Below are 19,134 nucleotides of genomic sequence, written 5' to 3'. Positions count from 1 at the left end.
TTTATTGACACTAAAGAGGGCTGGGTTCCTGGCATCATTAACATTTGCATTGAGGAAGAATTCCCAAACCCTCCAGGTATTAATCTAGAACTGTTAAGCATCTAAAAAGTAATTTTTGCTCAAATCAAGCTCGGCCAGGTCTGCCTTTTTAACTTGGATGCCAATCATCCACTAGCCCCACATCTACACAAGTTTCCCATGCTGAATGGCGATAAATAAAGCACCTGAGTACAATAAAAGTTGATGTATTTGTTGTTGCTGCTACTACTGCTCTTGAGGACCACCTTCCCCTGGGGATCCATATCCAGACAGCAATTACCTGGCAGGCACAGAGCATCCCGGGACAGTAATTTCTGTCTCTGAAGATACCAGCTGGAGGCGGGACTTCAGTGAATGGCGTATAAAATAAGGACTATCCTTTGGGCTCAAAGCCTCTGGGTGCTTCATCTCACTTTCTGCCCCCACCACCCACTAGGGAGAAAAGACCACCGAACAGGGAGTGGGACACAGTCTGGCTCTGCCACTGAATTCCTGGTTACTGTGTGAGTCATGAATGGCTATGAACTTCTACTTCCTCCTTGGTAAGACAAAGAGATCAGATCCTTGAAAGATCTCTGCATATCCTGAAATTCCAGGACTCCATGGAGTAGCTGACTGTGCCAACAAAACCAAGGGCTGGGGGAATGGAAGATCTCCCGACCTCAGTTCTAAGAGGGATGGGGTGGCAGAGTCACCGCTGGGAAGCCAGACTGTGTGCCCAAGTTCATTACTTTGAACTTCAATCCTATTTCTAGGCTACACCAATTATTTAAACATTGCAAAATTCTAAGTTTACTTCCCAGTTCCTGAACTAAAAATGACTAGTCTGTATATAATTCTATATAGTATGATTGTGATTGTGAATGATAAATTATAACAACAACAACAGGACTGTAAAAGAAGGCTCTTGTGGGATCAGAAAAGTAATTCATTTTAGTCCTACCTGGCATAAAACATGGTCATATATTTTCAGATTTACATAGGTAAATCCCTGAAGTGCTTTGTGGAAATATAAATAATACTATTATTATTGTTCTTGTTTACTACCTTGTATTTTTCAAAGTGCTTTCTTAGGCGCTGGCTCGCTTGTTCATGACAATTCCTCCCCAGCAATCTAGAAAATGTCCTGGGCTGTACCAAGTTGAATTCAAAGAGGATAGCAGGGCAGCCAGCCCTCCGAGGCCTGGGCCACATGCCCTTGGGGAAGGGATCTTGAACCTCAAGTACTTAAGACCGAAGGCTGGCATCTAGACATTCCAAAGGGAGTCATGAAATCCTCTAACCTGTTTTCTTTATCTGTTCTCTGCTACATTTGCCTTGATCATCCTTTTTTTCTTCTCTTCCATTCTTCTTTCCCCTTTCTGATTCCCTACAGTGTTGCCTTAAAAGTCACCTAGGAGAACTGCTAAACTACTGAGGAAAATGAAAGAAGCAACAATAATACCCTACATGCTAAAGTACTAGCAGGATGCCAAACACAGTATCCTGTTTCAGACCTTGTCCTCTTGATTTGAGAGCCTAGGCCAGTGGTGGTGAACCTATGGCACGTGTGCCGCAGCAGCATACAGAGCCCCTTCTCTCAGAACAAGAGCCAAGTCACCCCAACATCGCCCCAGCAGCCGACCATGGGCTATTCAGTTTTAACTGCAGTGTTGGTGCCTTATGATAAATAAGTGGGTTATGGGTTGCGGTTTGGGCACTCAGTCTCTAAAAGGATTTCCATCACTGGTATATACTGTTCTTCCTCACTCTGCTAGCCAGTGAAACCTTGGCATTACAGAGTAAGCTGACCTCTCACTTGCTCTCAGCTGAGGCCAGTGTCCCAGATCCTGGAGGGTGCCCTTCACATAAGCTGCCATCTGTTGGTTTTGTGTTTTTCTTCCTGCTGGACTGGACCCTAAGGAAGGACTACCTGTTTCATCCTGTGTTCCAGGGCTCTGCACAGTGCCAGGCTCACAGCAAAGGCTCAACAACAAAGAAACATTAAGTTGAGATGTATATCATACAATAGTTTACTTTAGGTGGTGCTATAAAACCAAACCAACCTGAGGCAGATACTTTAAAAAGACAGGTATCACTACTCTGACTGGCTAAGTACATATACAGTACTCTGAAAAACTGATGTGATTTACCTTTAATGAAAATTTGCAAACTTCTAAACTACCTATGCTTTCAGGTAATTTCTTATCCATTTCTGCTGTGTTTTTAAAGGAGAAACTAGGAACCCACTTGCTGTTTTTGGCAGAGGCTAAGCAAATAAAATGGTGAGACCTTTTGATAAGTCTGACATGGATATTGTGAATAGAACTTGGCAGTGGCAATTAAAAAATTCCTGGGAAGAAGCAAATGTGTACAAATGAACATCTTTATATCACTTAAATTTAACTCTGCTTTATGGAACATAAATCTGATTTTATGGCTTGGAATATCAGTAGAAGAGCTTGAGATTCAAGCTCAGTGGTACGGCATTTACCTAGCATACGTGAAGCCCTGGGTTCAATCCTCAGTGCCCCCCTCCCAAAAAAGAACAACATATAATACAAAACAATAAAGTAAATTAGGAAGAAATATTGGTAGATTTTTAAACGTCCGTATCTCACACACTTAGGATAAATATAAACAATGAATTAAGACAGGTAGGTTAAAAATCTGCTTAGTTAAAAGGCAGTGATATCTATAATCTAAATTTAATATCAAATTTAAAATATTAATCAAAATTAGAATTAGTAAAACACACCCACCAAAGGCTTTAAAACATGAATAAAATTAAGTATAAAAACTCAAGTATTTTGACATTAAATATTTGAAAAATATTTAATGTTTTTAAATAGTTTTAAGAACATAAGCTTTCCATTCTGGATAGAGTAAAACAAATACGCTAGCCAGAGAATAATTTATTACTACAAAATAAATGAATGTTTAAAAGACAGTCTGTCAATTAGAAAAACCAAAAAACAAAACCCACACATTCAAACAGCAGGTTGCAAAGCTAAGTTAAACAAAATATTTTCTCCTTTACAAGCTGCTTACATTTAAATGAAAACGGCAAATCTGGTCAATAATATGGATTACATACAATAAAAAGGACCTTAGATCATGTTAATGCAAGGATCAGAAAGCAGTAACTTCAATTAAAGCCACCCAATTATTTAGCAAACTTTCAGATACTGCAAGTAAATTGCTGTTTTAAATGAAAGTGCTCAGATAAGTACCTTTCTGACCTATGACTAAGTCTCAGGAGCAGCACAGATCCTGCTGAAGCAAGGAAAAGCTCCAAATCAAATGAATGCTATCAGTAATCAAAAAGCATTTGCAAAACATATTTCCTTGCTTAATAGCAGGGGTTTGAAGCAGATACCACCTATGGCCCCTCTTGTACTTTGATATATATTGTGTACAGGGTGAACACACGCTTCTTACCCAGGAACAGGCAGGATGTCTCGGATCTATCAACAGGATATTTTCATTTCTCTACTATCTTATGGAAAAGGCCAGTCATTACACCATCAGGAACGCTAGTCTCACACTTAAAATCTTCTTCTATTTTCTACTTATATTTAACTTGTATTGGGGTTTAAGAATGCCCTTTATTGAGACAAGTAATGTGCCATCATTTTGCTCAACTAACAGCCCTGACAGCCCGTCTCCTTGAATTAAGAATGGTAGATCTCAATTTCTCGTACATTGGTGGCAAAAGCCAGCAGAATAAATGAGAATCAACCAATTGGTAGTAAAGGTTTCTAATCCCTCAGTGTCAGACTTTCTTTTTACTTTGGCCTTAATTATTCTACTTGGCAAGATGACGGTGTATTTTTTTTTTTCAATGAAAGTGATCTTATCTAGAGTGCAATAATTTATTTGACTGCCACTCATGTATTTTTAATAAATAAAATTACTATTCACTATTTCTCTTATCTTTTTGATCTTTTTACTACTTATCATCTTCTTCATTTGAAACAGATTTTTAACAGATAATCTTGATCATTACAACAATATCTTGCTTGCATTTTATTCAAATAATTCTTAAAAACAGCTTAAAAAGCCGTTTGGAATAACATCAAGCTTGCCATCAATCAAACGAAAAAATTCCGCTGGCGGTTGTATAAACATCAGATCAAGTCTGATGTCTTCAAGGATTTCAGAGTGAACCATAAAAAACTCCATTAACTTCTGACAAAGAATGCAAATTAATCACAACATGGGGTGAAATGAAATTAAAGGCTCTTTTCTAATCAATGACAAGGCAGGATGAAATATTTGTTACTCTCTCTGCACTGGGGCCGCCGCCTAGGATGTCTGCACTTCCCTCGCAGAGCCCCAAATGGAAGGTGTGAGTAAGGATTCGCCCACAGCCGCAGCAGCGTGGCCCTCCGCCCCTCCCCCAGTGCTAGCTGCTTACAAGTCGTGGAGATTCACAAAACACACTAATCATCCGAATCTCAGGTGCATCCAATTTGTTATTCACACTCTTCCATGCCAGTGAAAAGCCTGGCGCAGACAGATGCACCAGGAACCCTAAATGACAGTTTTGGCCTCCGGAAGTACGATCACTACAGCAAAATCTAGTACAGCCTCCAGGTGAAATGTCTGGAGCTCCATATGGAGCAGGGAAAATTAACAACAAGATGAAAATCACTGCAGCAGCAGGGAGTCGGAATTTTTGAAAAAAAAATGAAATTTAAAGATGAAGAAAGAGAAGTAATAAATTAATGGGGTGTGAAAACATTCAAAGCTTTACAATACCAGGGGCACTATTTGCTCAGATTCCCCCCAACCCCCTTTTTTTTAACTTCAGGTCATTTTGATGTAATTTATTAACCAAGATCAGGAATTGTAGCCAAAAGAAGAACAATATTTTTATACTTGCAAAAGTACTTTAAATACATTTGTGTCTGCGTGAGCCTCGCCTTCCTGTGGCATCCTGCTTACCAAATTTTCCAGTGCCACAGCAGACACATCCCCTGAGAAGTCGCCTTAGTGGATTTACTATGGGACTAATGCAGGGCCTATAGTTTGTAAAGTTTGAATGAAGGATGATGATTTTTAACGGGCAATCCTTCTGGTGTCTCCTAAATTACGGCATCATTAAACAAACCATTGCCCAACATCATGTCTTTGAAGCCAACTGAATTTGGATCTATTTGATTAACTACACACAGTCTCCATCCTTGTCCACACTTATACATCTTTCCAGATTACTACTAAAGCTAAACTGTTCAAGAAATTGGGATCTTTTGTCGATAAGGTGTCTAAAAAAGCAATTTCTTATTGTCCTATTGCAGAATATGCTCCATGCGCTGGTGAGGGCTCTGAGGCCCTGTGGATGCCCCTGTCCTTTTCCTAAACACATGGTAAGAAAAGCAAAGGGCTCTAAGGAATGGCCTTGCCATCACCCATACCGCCATATCCCTCTGGTGTTTGGCATCTACACACCAGGCCACCCTGGGGCAGAGGAGACAAACTAGAAGGGCTGGCAGGGCTGAGGAGGAAGAGAGCAAAGTTAGGAACAGCCAGCCACACTAGAGGCCACGGAGCAGTCCTTGGCTTAACTACTCAAAGTCCTAGACTTGACTGTCCCCACCCCTAAGGCAAGGTGCTTCACCTGTGGCTCTCAGTCTGCTTGCCTGGACACCATAGGTCCTCACAGGTGGGATGGACAACCTGGGACAGATACAGAAATGGTCAGGAGCCCCATAGTGCTGGAAGAATTTGAGATACCTCTATTCTTATATGTTACAATAATAAGGCTGTGTATTGAGTGGCCCTAATCTGTTTTCCTACAGAGTCCCAAACTGCATGTCAATGAGGCTATGCCACCATAAGGCCTAGGACCCTGCCATAGCAGGGAGTCTGTATCATTGAAAGCTCTACAAGATTTGCCATCAGTGGCCTAGAGGAAACTCAGTCAGTGCTTTCAAGTACCAAACAATGAGACTCCTACAGAATGATTAGCTCAGACAAACCATCATCTCAACAAAGCGCAGCCCTTTGGCCTGTATGTTGGTCCCAGGCCACTGACTCTCCCTAGTATCTTCCCAACACTCCTCTCTCATCTGTAGCCTCACGGATACACACGGTGTCACCTGTGGAAGACCCTACCAGAGCCCTGATGCTGGGCCGGGGAAGGACAGGCCTGGACACTCTTCTCTCAGCTCCACTCTCTGCTCCTTGCACCTTCTCTCCTGGGGTGGCTGGGGGGTTGCTAAGAACATCCCTACCCAATCTTCTGTTGATGGCTGAAGTGCTGTTCTGTGCCTCACCCCACATTAGGGCAAATGGGGTGGCCCTTTGTAATTTTCTGGGTGGTTTCATATCCAGCACATCGCCTCTAATCAGATAGGAAAGGGAGACAGCAGGATGCTTATTTTAGGGTTAGGAGGAGGCAAGCAATGCCTTAAGAAGTTACAAAGCAAGACCGAAGAACTGTGGTAGAGCTGGGTTCTAGTTACCTGCATCTGCCTGAGCTCTTTCCCAAGGGCCACTCTTCTCCACTTGCTCTAGTGAAGAGACCCAGGCCTAGTGCCTTGCTTTGACTTTGGGTCTGGAGCAGCAATTTCCTGATACTACCCCCAGCCTGGGTACAGAGGATTCAACACTGTGATCTTAATGATAAATGAAGGGCTTTTCTGTGTTCAAAGACAGTGGGTGATAATTAGCAGGAAGTAGTCCTCAACCTGGTAACTAGAATATTGCTTTGATCCTACCACTGCTTTGTAAAATAACGAGTTTCCTGTCACTAGAGGTATTCAAACACAGCATGGATGTTTTTGGGAAATGTTGCACAGAAATTTGATCTGATGATGTCTGAGATCTATTCCGACCCTCACAGTCTTTGGTTCACTCCTACTGGATTCTTTCTACTCTACTTGGGATTCAATGGTACCAACCCAGCCATAGTTCATAGAGTGCTTGGGAGTTAAGGTGAGCCAAGGAGAAGGTACTCTTCTATAATCCAGTTTTGGGTACTATGAGAACATACATTTTTCTTCATGGGCTTTATTTCAGGGGAGAAGGGAGGGTAAGAAAGCCACATATGAAGTATCTTTTCCCAACTTCCTGTCAATAGTACAAAGCTTGTAAAATAAATATTGGTTCCACCCAAAGTCATACTGATTTTACCAGCAGAGCACCCAAACCTCTGCTGACAGCTCTGGCAAACAGGTCTGCTGGCATCAAAGCTACTTGTATTATTTTTTGAAATTGAAGAAATACAGTTTTTCCCCCACTCTGGCCTAAAGGTTATTGCTAACAAGGGAGTTCGGCATATTAGAATTTCCCAGCTTTCACCTGATTGATCTGTAGTGTGGCACTCAGACACAGAGGAAGACAGCCTGCAAAGACATCCCCCTCTTCCCCACGGACCACAGCCCTCACGAATCTGGACCCCAGATCCCTCACTCACCAACTGCTACTGAGTGATTACTCTAGACAGTAGGCATCTCAAGAATACAGCTACATTTTCACACTTTGTTATTTTTATTAGACGGCTTTCAAGTTTTCTACTACGACTTGTTTGAGAGATGATATTGTACAGAGCCTCTTCGGCTCATTTTCACAGTTTTACAGGATTATACAAACTGGCCAAACGATGAATTATTTAAAAATTACTGACAGAATAAGAGGCTTTACCAAGATAAATATTCTAATGAGCTATAAATCCTGAAAATGTGATTTTAATTTGATGGGCTACCTAGAGCTAAGCAGCAAGGCTGTATATGCACTAAAACCCCACTAAATGCTGTGCGTACATTTTATGTTTCAGATTTTTCTCCTTAAGGAAAAGATTATGTTTGAACAAAGAAGCTTACAAATTTGAAAAGTGGGACTAACACTCTTGAGCCTAACAATCTTGGATGGGTTCTCTCCCACATATCTGAAGACTTTTACTGGGAAGGAAAAAGGATACAGGAGACATTTTGGTGGGTAAAGGCTCTTTAAAACGTCCACATGGGTACCGGGAGAATTTCCTTCAAACTGCTTATAAAGGTGGTGAAGAGAACGAGCCCCCTCCTATTATTCAATAACCATGTTTGGGATGCATCTGCATAATCTAACCATGCATAAATTAGTATGTGTAATACAACACTTATTTGCATAATAATAGCAAGTTAATAGATGCTTAAAGAGCAGAGACCAACACCACCTTTAAATCAGACATGCCTCCAGGCACTTTGGCCTGTACAGACCAAGATGCCAGAAAAACACTGAGCATCAACCAGAGGAAAACAGTCAAGCCATTCATTTTTCATCCCTCTAGACATTTCACTGATTTCCTCACACACGCTGGGGAATCATTTTCCAACCCTAAAATGGCTTTATATTAAGTGCTTGTACCCCCCCTATAAAAATTTTAAAGAAATTATAAAAATTGGAGCCAGTAACGCTAATACCATGGACAGTTTGTTTTCTTAGAAATGTGGATAGGAAGGGGGTATCCATAAAGAATATGCTCAGAATTACATGTAACATCAGGGGCCTATTACCTGGCAAAAATAATGACCCAGATTATTTCCACTCTTCATCTCATTCTTTTAAATAATTTTAATTAAAAGCTCAAAACAACAGCAACAACAACAAAAAACCAAAAACAGTACCAAGAAAAGGCTGAGCCCCTTCTCCAGACTCAATATGAGCACATGGTACTAGGCCAGGAGAAGGCAAAAACATCTCAAATATCACACAAAGGAAGAGCACAGATCGCTGTCAACCTTTCGCAAAGAAGAAAAAAGTCTGGAGTTTAAAAAAAAAATAAAAAAATCAATAGAGACTTCTAACGGACTCCTTTAAGATACCACTTTTCAATTTAACAGGACAGATTTATCTGCATGTGGCTCCAATGTTCACGACTGCTCCCTGCACCTGCATACATAGGAATGAATGTCACAGTGGCAAACGGCAGTAATGAACAATCTTACCTGAGGGTATGGGAACCTCCCAAGAGCAAGCTGGGAAAGGAAATAATATTTGTCTAGTTATAGATTTGCATGCAGGGCAGATCTCCTCAAGACAGACAAGTATTAAATTTCAGAACTGTATCCAGCAAATATAAAAAAATCTCACAACCTCAAATGCACGAACTAAATTATTGCTGTAATTACATTATGAGCTGTATTTAGAATGGACATTTTCAATAGACAATGCTGCAGTCCTGATAAAATATTCTAATTTTAATAACTAAACATTACCCTTATGTGGTTTCTCTTAGGAATATTCTCAGCTCTGTGGGCATTATTCACATTTACGTGTGTGCGACAGTTTCTCCTAGACAGGTGCGAAACGGTTGGCTTTTTGTCTTGTACAATGGGGAACATCTAATTGTTCTCAGCTTTGTAGAGTTTTCAGTTACAAGTATAAATGAAGGGTTGTAGGAAGCGGGGAATGGGCCACATTATGAAACTGAAAATTGTGCCACTATTTTCATTTACTTGCTAAGTTTTTCATCCATTTTCTATCAACAGTTAGAAGGTCTAATGCTAGTGAGAAGATGGCCATTTGAAGGCCCTGAAGTTGAAACTGTAGGTCTAAGTCTGAAATTAGGAAAGTAAATCCTCAGTACTTCTGGTTTAGTTTGATTCATAAGTGATTCTGTTTCTGGACTGGACTAGTTATTTAATTTTGGCCTTTGGAACCCCACCCGTAAAAAAAAAAAAAAAAAAGATTCAACCAAGAATAGACTTGATAATAAGATCAAATGTAACGAATACACCATAACCTAGTTAAACAATGGCAAACATTTGCAAGTTCCCGATTTGTCCCATTCTCTGTCCTGAACCCCTTCATCTATACCTATAACCCCTTTCAGAGTAGAATCATAATGCCAGGGAATTTCAAAGCTAGAATGGATACGAGAGAGCACTGATTGTCTTCACAGATCAGAATCCTACAGTCCTACTGAGGAGCGCCACAGAGGGCATCAGGGGGAACCTAGGGACAGTTCCCAAGATCCTGACCTTGCTCAAATATTCCTGAGCTCTTCTTGTGGCGCTGTGTTTAGTACCGTTTCACAGAACAGAAGAATACCTGTTTCATTTTATTGGAAGTGCACCTTGGATTTAAAACTATGCTCTTCAGCTTGTTGATCATGTGAACTATTTGTAGACTAATGTGTGAATGACCTACAGATATCAATGAAATCCAAAGCTACCTACAAAGAATAAATATTTTGTTGCTTAATAAGGATAGACATGAAGGTGCTTAGGTTTTCAAAGTTTCAAGACCAGTTTTAGCAACAGTGATATAACAGGAATAAGCCATGTGCACTTATAAGGTGACTACTTTGAAAAGGTCAGCACTCATTTGGGGATGTGTGTGTCTGTATGAGTGTTTACATATACGCGCGTGTGCACGTGTGTGTGTGTGCTTAGACCCTACGGTCATTACCTTGCTATCATCTTATATACAAACTAAATATTGTTATATATATGGATTTTCAAGATATAAAGATACACACTCATTATTTCTTTTTCTCTTTTCTTTTTTTTTTGTGGTACTGGGGATCGAACTCAGGTCCTTGCGCTTGCAAGGCAGGCCACCGAACCGCTGAGCTAGATACCCGGCCCCAGTACACACTCATTATTTCATTTGCTGGACATCACTAATCCTTTCAAGTATGAATGATAAAAGTAGCCAGGCATCATGGTGCTGTAATCTGAGCTACATGGGAGGCTGGCACCAAAGAGTTGCAAGTTCAAGACTAACCTGGGCAACTTAGTGAGATCCTGTCTCAAAAGAGAAAGAGAAAGAGGAAGAAAGGAAGAAAGAGCTGGAGATGCAGCTCAGTGCTCTCTGAGTTAATCTTCCATATTGGAATAAAAGGTGAAAATTAAAAATATCACAAGATGGAGTAAAAGAGAAAAAGAAAGAAAGAAAGAAAGAAAAAGAAAAAAGGGCTAGAGATGTAGCTCAGTGCTTCCTGAGTTAATCTTCCATATTGGAATAAAAAGTGAAAATTAAAAATATCACAAGATGGAGTAAAAGAAAGAAAGATAAAGATGGAGTAAAAGAGAAAAAGAAAGATAAAGAAAAAAAGGGCTAGAGATGTTGTTCAATGCTCCCTGAGTTAATCTTCCATATTGGAATAAAAAGTGAAAATTAAAAATATCACAACATGGAGTAAAAGAAAGAAAGATAAAGATGGAGTAAAAGAGAAAAAGAAAGAAAAAGAAAAAAGGGCTAGAGATGTAGTTCACTGCTCCCTGAGTTAATCTTCCATATTGGAATAAAAAGTGAAAATTAAAAATATCACAAGATGGAGTAAAGAAAGTGTGGCTGTTCCCCTAAATCAGTTTCCGAGTTTAGTACGTTTGCTGTCTGTGTGCTGATGTCCAATAGGAAGGGGAGGGGCTTAGCATTCCCATGGCGCCCACTCTGGCCTAACCCAATGTAGGTCTGCCCTACAGTTTCAAGGATGGGTGTGTTTCTGGACAGTGAGAACATGCACATTGATGAAGGAGTTATGTCTGTGGTCGAGTGTGGTGGGGGCCCAGGCACCTGACAGGCAGGCAGCTTGCCCAGAGTGCCATCTACCACCACATGATCTGTGGGCCATGAATTCTGCTCATACTTCCACTGGCACTAGAAAAACAGCAAGAGGAAGGTCTCACAACTAAAACCCCAACAGTTTATCAACTACCAGAAAACACTAAGAACTGTCTCAAGCCCTCTACAGAATGACATGGCACCATGCACTTGGGAACGTGTTGAACATATCATTAGGAACTAGGGAAGAACTGTGTCCCCATGGCTTGCAGGCAGAGGACACTTGCCCACCACACATGCCTTCAAGATCTTAACGAGCTGGCATCTGCCAACACTGGCTACTGGTTCTTGCAGTTTAAAGAATTAAGAGATGATAAGCAGAAGCTTTAAGAAAAAGAAGAGGATACAGTGAAATTAAAATTCTCCCCATTTCAGTACCACCCCTGGTTCTGAACCTTATCATTGGTTATATAGATCCAGGCTCCAGGAAACTGGGACTCATTTACTTGGCCCATCTGTCACAGTTGCTACAAGTTAAAGTTAAACAGGACCGCTGATGTCACTGGGGTGCTGAGTAAGATACCTCCATGCAGGAGAACAGAGAGAAAGCTCAGTGGTGGCCTCCGGCCCAGCTTCCTTGGGAACAGTGTGTGAACTGGTGAACACCTCATCCTTGGACCTGGCTTTGTTCTGTTCTGTCTTTTCCTGATACTTGGGATCAGCTATGCTCCTGGCAGGAATGAATCTAAGGCATCCTGCAGTTTAGAGTTCAGGGCAGAGGAAGGTTCTTTGGCCTTGACCAGTAGGTACCTGGGCAACAGCAGTAGGACAACCCCTTCTTCCCCCAGTGAATGTCATCCCTGGGCCGCTGCACTAGCCGGGCAAGGATTCCAATGCTATACCAAGTTCACTAGAACATGGGCCACAGCACTGTCAGGGTGGCAGCGAAAGCAGCCATGTTAAGGTGGCAGCAGAGGAACCTGCCTTCCACTACGTCAGTCCTTCCAGGTCTAATGCAGCTGCTATGTTTATTTCCACACTATTTGTCTCGTGGCAAAGTAGAAAGGCATATACAGACAGGCCCTAGAACCCTTTCATCAAGCTCTATTAGAAACACGTAAGAAGGAAAAAGGGCTCTTCAAGAGGCTGTCAAAAGTCAAAATAAACACAGAATCCTTATGGGGAAAGAGGGCGCATATGCTCTGAGTATTCCAGAGACAGACGGACCCGGGGCCATTCTGTATCTTTTACCCCCACTGGTCTATTAATCTACTTGCATTTCCCCAGTTTTTATTGTCAAGGTATTATAAATTAGGAAACTTACAAAAGAGAGTATGTAATCTTCTCTGAAATGGCCTGCAGATATGTCACTGTACTAAATGTGTTTCAGATTTAATGAAGCTTTAATGTCCTTTTTAATTTTGCCTGTTTCTGTATCACCAGGGGTCGGGCAAGGCAATCAGCACTCAAGAGGGTGGTTTGGTTTAAAACTAGGAAAAAACTCATTTGCTTATGAGTTGCACTGTATTTTCTTAATTAAATTTACTGAGTAAAATGGTTTAAGTTCAGCCAACCAATGACCTTTGTATGTAGATTTAGATTTATAAATAGGTTAACAGTTAAAATAAAAGGGGAAAGAAAAAAGAATTGCAACAAACCAAACAGATTAGGGCTAAGCCAATAGAAATCTTTGTTCTCTTTATCATCTTTACAAAGATGCATTTAAATACAGGCAGCTGAAGTCTTTTAAAAATATTTTTAAAAAATATTGAAAAATGTGGACACACATAAGCACAGTGATTCATCACATGGTTCTCACATCCTTTTCATTCCCAAGAGGGGAACTGCTCACACTGCAAAAGATTTGGAAAAGCTTTAGTTATTTTTTGAGAGTAGAGGTAGACAGGAGGGAGGGAGAAGATTAATGTTAAATAAAAAAATACATTTTAATTCCAAATACTTAAGATTCAGCAAGCTGCTGAATACTTGTTGTGGGACATTTATTAGGTAAAAGGCAGAAAAGGAAATGTTTTCAATATAGTTATCAGTTGGGAATACACTTTAACAGTGAACCAGTAATATTTCACTGGAAAACTTAGAATATTTCTTAGTGTCATCTTATTGATCTTTGATTTGTCTAACGATAATTTATGAACTGCACTTGCCTTAGCAGTATTTGAGTATGCTATATTTCATAATTTAAATAACAAATATATTGGGATGTGTGCATTTCTGTGTGTGTAGGTGTGTAATTGTTAAGAATTGTCAATACACAACTGCATAGTGAAAACCTCTGTCTTTTAATAAAAAGGATAGATGATCTTTACTTACCATGTAACAAAAATGGTTTTTGTTGATAATAAAAACAATGTCATGAAATTCTAAATGACAAGAAGAAAAGTATATATTGTAGGCAGGTACTAGCCCAGGACATGATTTTGGTGATCAAGTCCTGACTTAGAATATTAACAATGTAAAGCAAGTAGTTTTAAGCTTATAGTTATATAGAAGAGCACTACTTGTTTTAATTCTTAATTTAGACAGTCTATGTTTCTTGGCATAATGGCAAAATGAAAATAAGCATTTTTGATATCGCCAGTGATCTAGCTGAAAGAGGACTTTATAGTCTGAAATGTTCTAAAATTTGTTCTTAATTACCTTCTGCACATTTTACACAATTAAATTTCCATCTAAGGATTTTGCATTTAGATTGTACAATGACTGGAGTTAAACGTTCATTTCATAGAAATGCAGCAGCCACTTTGCAACGTTCAAACACCAGCAAACTTTTAAAAAATCAGACTTAACTACTGGATTACACAAAATTCCCTAGGTGAGATTTCATCCCAAGACCAATTTACGCAGTCCTAGAGAAAGAGCTTAAATCATCTGAAACTGCGCTGGCGAGGAACCATAATAAATATTAAATACTTCAAACATCTACCCTAAGATTTTACTTTTCTCCCCATGTATCAATTTCGCTGTCCTCTTACTGAATGGTTTAAAAAACAATCCGGAGGATAGAACAGCAATTTACCAGTGTTAAAGTGCTTTGGAGGTTAAACTGACAACAAAGAACACAGGAACACAAAGCGTCTTGAAGTAGGGTTTCAATTAAACGTGGAGGATTTAGTAATGTAGGACCAAAAAAAAAAGGGAGAGAGTTACAAATTAATTTAATCTTCTGCCTATAGTTTGCAGCTGCACTCCAAAGTGTCTGGGGCTTAAGAACAAAGCCTTGAAAGGCCTCAGAGTGAGGAGCGCTTTGGTTTTTAATGTATAACGCCATTAGCTGATAACTTGTGGAGTCTGTAACCCCCGCGGAGGGGCATAAGTGCGAGTAACAGAGACTGATGAAGTGACATATTTGTTCACGTCTAGAACTATGAGGAACAGGGTTATTACGAACACCATCAGGCCCAACAGAAATATGCCCTAATAACCTTTGGGACCCTCTGCATTATCAGTTCTCGCTGTATCAAATATATTGAAATCAAAACCTAATTCACTTTAATTAAAGACAATTAGTTTGCTTTACTATTATTGTTTAACTTGTATGATAATACATTGCGAATTAAAGATGGTATAATAAATGTAATGAAAGTGTCACACTGTGTGCACCTCTCCATCTAAGGTTGGTGAAATGAGCCTATCACCGTTACCCATTTAAGGAAACTCAAGGACACCACCATAAGAGACAGTGGGACCATGCATATCATTTCCTTATTCAGTTTATACGTATTTTCATGTAACACCTTCTTACAAACTTGAAGGATTCCTTTAACATAAACAGAATTACAGCCCAGTGGAGGTACCAGGCACTTCATCAGTTTGCCCAGCGCTATACTATAAGCTGGAGGCAAAGCCTGCTAAACTGCGAGAACACTGGCTCTACAGATGTTTTGGCAGTGGGAAAGGACCCTGTCTGCAAAGGCCCCAGAGACCTCAGGTGCATGGGTGAACCAGCAAGGAACTCATTATGCCTGATCACAAAGTGCCAAGTGCTCCTGAGAGCTTGTAAATAACATTCCCCGCTTTGTGTAGAAAAGGCCTAAATGTGAGCCCATCAGGGGTGCTCTTTAACTTGTGCCAACATTTCAAAAGAACTACCATCTTCACCAACGTCCACTGGTATAAAGGAAATTTATTTTAACTTAAGGACACAGTGGGACAAAGAAATAAATCAAGCACTTATCATTCAGAAGGTCCTGCGTTCTAGACCAGATTACTACTAATAATGGAGGAAAGACAGCCTTACAAATAAATGTTTCCAATACAGTGGGGTTTTTTTTTTAATTAAAATGGGTTTATTACAGTGGACACTTAAATGGGGAGAGAGCAACAGTAATTCACAAGTACAATATCTTAATGCTGTTCCTTTAATTGCTTTATTTGTTTCACTGTTAAAAATGATTGCTTGCTGTAGCCTAACCATGAACACTGAAAAGCATGATACATGGAGGTCTCAACCTGGGCAAACTGTACCTAAACTTACACTTTATTGCAGCTTAGTTCACAATCTTCACCTAATATAGGGTTATATCCCAGTGCAGCAGGAGGATAAATCATCCTGGAATATTACTCCGGCAAAGTTTAGCTGTGAATGGAGCATATGTGCTTTCGAGCCACTGAAGCAAAGGCCCATAAAATACACTAATTACTGGAAGTTATGGTCACTGAGTGATTGATAGCGCTCTGCAAGGCAACTTCCTCATTTTCAGCTCTTCTGACGGGGCTCATCCGCCACATAGCAATTATTAATTCATGACCTACCCCTCAGGCACTAGTACCTTTACTTCTAATTCTCCTGCCACCAAACTCCTGCTACAGCTGGACACTGTCTTTCTTCATTCTAACGGCCGCGTAAGGATGATAAAAAGTGGATTTCATGCTAAATGCTGTTTTGAATCTTTAAACGTTGCTTGCTTGTCCTAAACCTGCTGTCCCTAAACACGTAATTGTTCTTCCTCTCCCATAATGCTATTTGGCTTGCACCATTTTCTTTTTTTCTTAAAAAAAAAGTATACATTATGTACATATGTATATGCGTATGTGTTTATATTTGCACGTGTATCTGGGTGTATCTATCTGCTTGCTTATACTACATTAGGCCAAAAACTCTGGATGAATGATGCCTTGGTTGACTGCATTTAAAGGCAATATATAATTTCAACCAGGGCAGAGAAAACATGAGGCAGTTAATTATTAAATTTAAAAAAAAAGGAAAAGAAAAAACTCTCCATTTAAAGACCATTTTCATGACTTCACAGACATTCTAATTGTTCCATGTTAGTTTTCAGCAGTAGCTCTGGAGCAACGCTAATTAAAATATCTGGGCTTATAACTGACTCTAAAAGTCACTTCGAAACAACTCAAAGGTCTCTTTTACTGGTGCTCTGTGCAGTAGTGGAAATTCAGAGAAAGCCTCAGAATTAAAGACAGATAAAGTTCAGTCCTGATAGATGAAAACAGGCATTTCACTTTTCTAACAGAAAAATCAATGCTCTTCCAATATCTGCACAGCTCACAATGCCATACCAAGGCAGTTCTCCTCGGAACCTGAGATGGGGTAACAGCTGAAGGGACAGAACTCTAGCCCCTCACCCTTTTAGGGTGTGGCTTGCATCACTCTTCCTGCTCCCCACTTCCACCAGAAGCCAGTCCCAGAAGACTCCAGCCATAATTTTGTGGACAAATTCATATGCTCCTTGCCCAAACCATTCTCTGGGAAATGTCACATCCTACCAGTCATAGGTCCTGGTATTTTCTGTCTTCTTATGTCTCTAATGCCTTCATTTGTCTAAGGACAAACTCTAAGCTATGAACTTTTATAATCTCCCTGACACCAGAAATAGTATTTTGAACAGGCTGATGATAAGCAGTAGCTGATTTTGAGAAATCCTCTGATAATGCTGTCTCCTTAAGTCTGGCCTGGGCTTAATGATTCCTTAACGAATATGGCACACACAGTGTTCAGTATTAGGGTCTGACAGTCTTATCCTCTTTCTTATGTGTCACTGCTTGGCATGACAGGTAGCTAGCACGTTCATGTATTTAAGCACTATGATTAATTTAGATGGTTTATTTCTTATTAAAGACAAAGGGTTACAAGAAGGGAAAAGATTAGAGTTAACTGCCCCCAAACCTATCATCCCATGTGCTTAATTAAGCATGTGAATCCTCATAATCAGAATTAAGAAATGACACCCTTTTAAGTTGTGTGTGTAATGCTGACCTATGCCCTCTGACAGAGGCAGCTGGAATCCTATCATCAGTCTCTTAGAGACCCTGCTCACAAATTGGTCTCTGGCGTCATGCAGCAGTGGATACTGGAGAGGACATCAGTGCTGGGGTCTACTCTACTGAGTTCAATCTAATCTACTCTTCTGTTTCTAGTCCAGAGACACAGTCAGTGATACACTCCCAGTCTTGGGAAGCGCAGCCAGGCCAGCTGGAGCACTATCTTCTGACTCTACCTCATTCATCAAAACTCGGCATAGACACCATCACTCCCAGAAGGGCTACTGTGGTGTGGTGTTACCAGAGAGGGCGTAAACACAACCCATTTTCCCAGACACTCTTTTGCATGTGACTTTGTTACTTCCTCAAAAAGAGCCTACAATGTGATCAACAGGAGGAGGAGAGATGCATGTAGTTTGAGGCTGGGCCTTTCACCATCACAGCTTAGAACACCAGGCACCAGAAAGTCTGAGCAAGCCACATGTGGGGGAGGAGGAGAGACAATGTGTGAGCAGGAGATGGAAAGCAGGGGAAGAGAAGGACATGTCCCAGCCTCTCCTGGCTGCAGGTGCAGCCATCCTGGATCTGCCATTCTTAACCAACCACTCTCTGGTTGCAGTGTTGACACCTTTCATGCTACGTCAAACGGCTGAGCCTTGCTAGGATTCCTGACCCACAGAGTCCTGGGTAAATAAATGGTTGTTATTTCAAACCACTAATTTTGCATAGTTTATAAAGCAGTAAATGATAACTGAAATGCTCTCTCTGGCCCTGACACCAACCCCGCACTATTGCCAGCCTATTTCTGTGTGTGTCCCCTGCACTTTGACTACTCCTCCTCCCCAGGGCAAAGGGCTTCCAAGGGCAGATCTTGTGCTTCTACTGCCTGCAAAGGTGAAGCTGGATTAGCTTACTGAGGAGACGGAATTCTCACTTGTCCACTTCCTACTGCAGTACACACAGTGCAAATTAGGTTTATTTTTGTTTATTAGTTTGTTTTTCTTTTAAAAAATAAATGAGGCTTTGGTTTCTGAAAAACAATGAGCACATTTCAAAACAGAGTAAAACGGAAACAAACTATGAAAAGAGGTCTTAACCAACTAGCAGAGCCACAGTAAACCTGTCTTTCCTTTATTTGATTTCCTGCTCATTTACATTTACCATTCAACTCTTCTTTTTTCAAACTGCTTGACCTACTCCTTTCTGTAGTATACTGGAAGAAATGGACTTTAATTTGTGAGTCAGGACAACTGAGTGCTTGCTGCTGCCTGGTCCATTACTTGACTTTTTGGGAAAAGTCCTTTAATTTTTCTGGATCTGTTTTTTCATTTGCAAAACTGGACCTTTGATACTCTTTAATCTTTTTTTTTTTTTTTT

General features: G+C 40.4%; 1 protein-coding gene across 2 annotated transcripts in view; it reads right to left on the bottom strand.

Moving 5' to 3' along the window:
• Map2k5 (mitogen-activated protein kinase kinase 5) overlaps nucleotides 1-19,134 on the bottom strand; it is a 243,336-nt gene that overhangs the window by 66,352 nt on the left and 157,850 nt on the right. For both annotated transcript variants that reach the window (XM_010643300.3, XM_010643297.3), the window contains exon 17: nucleotides 8,955-8,984. In XM_010643300.3, coding sequence (XP_010641602.1) covers nucleotides 8,955-8,984 — 30 coding nt within the window. The remainder of the gene's footprint in view (nucleotides 1-8,954; nucleotides 8,985-19,134) is intronic.

This window comes from Fukomys damarensis, unplaced genomic scaffold (genome assembly GCF_012274545.1).
Source record: "Fukomys damarensis isolate Sample0158 unplaced genomic scaffold, DMR_v1.0_HiC HiC_scaffold_25, whole genome shotgun sequence".
NCBI lineage: Eukaryota > Metazoa > Chordata > Mammalia > Rodentia > Bathyergidae > Fukomys > Fukomys damarensis.
Note: the sequence above shows the minus strand (reverse complement) of the source record. Positions and strands in the feature narration are given on the sequence as shown.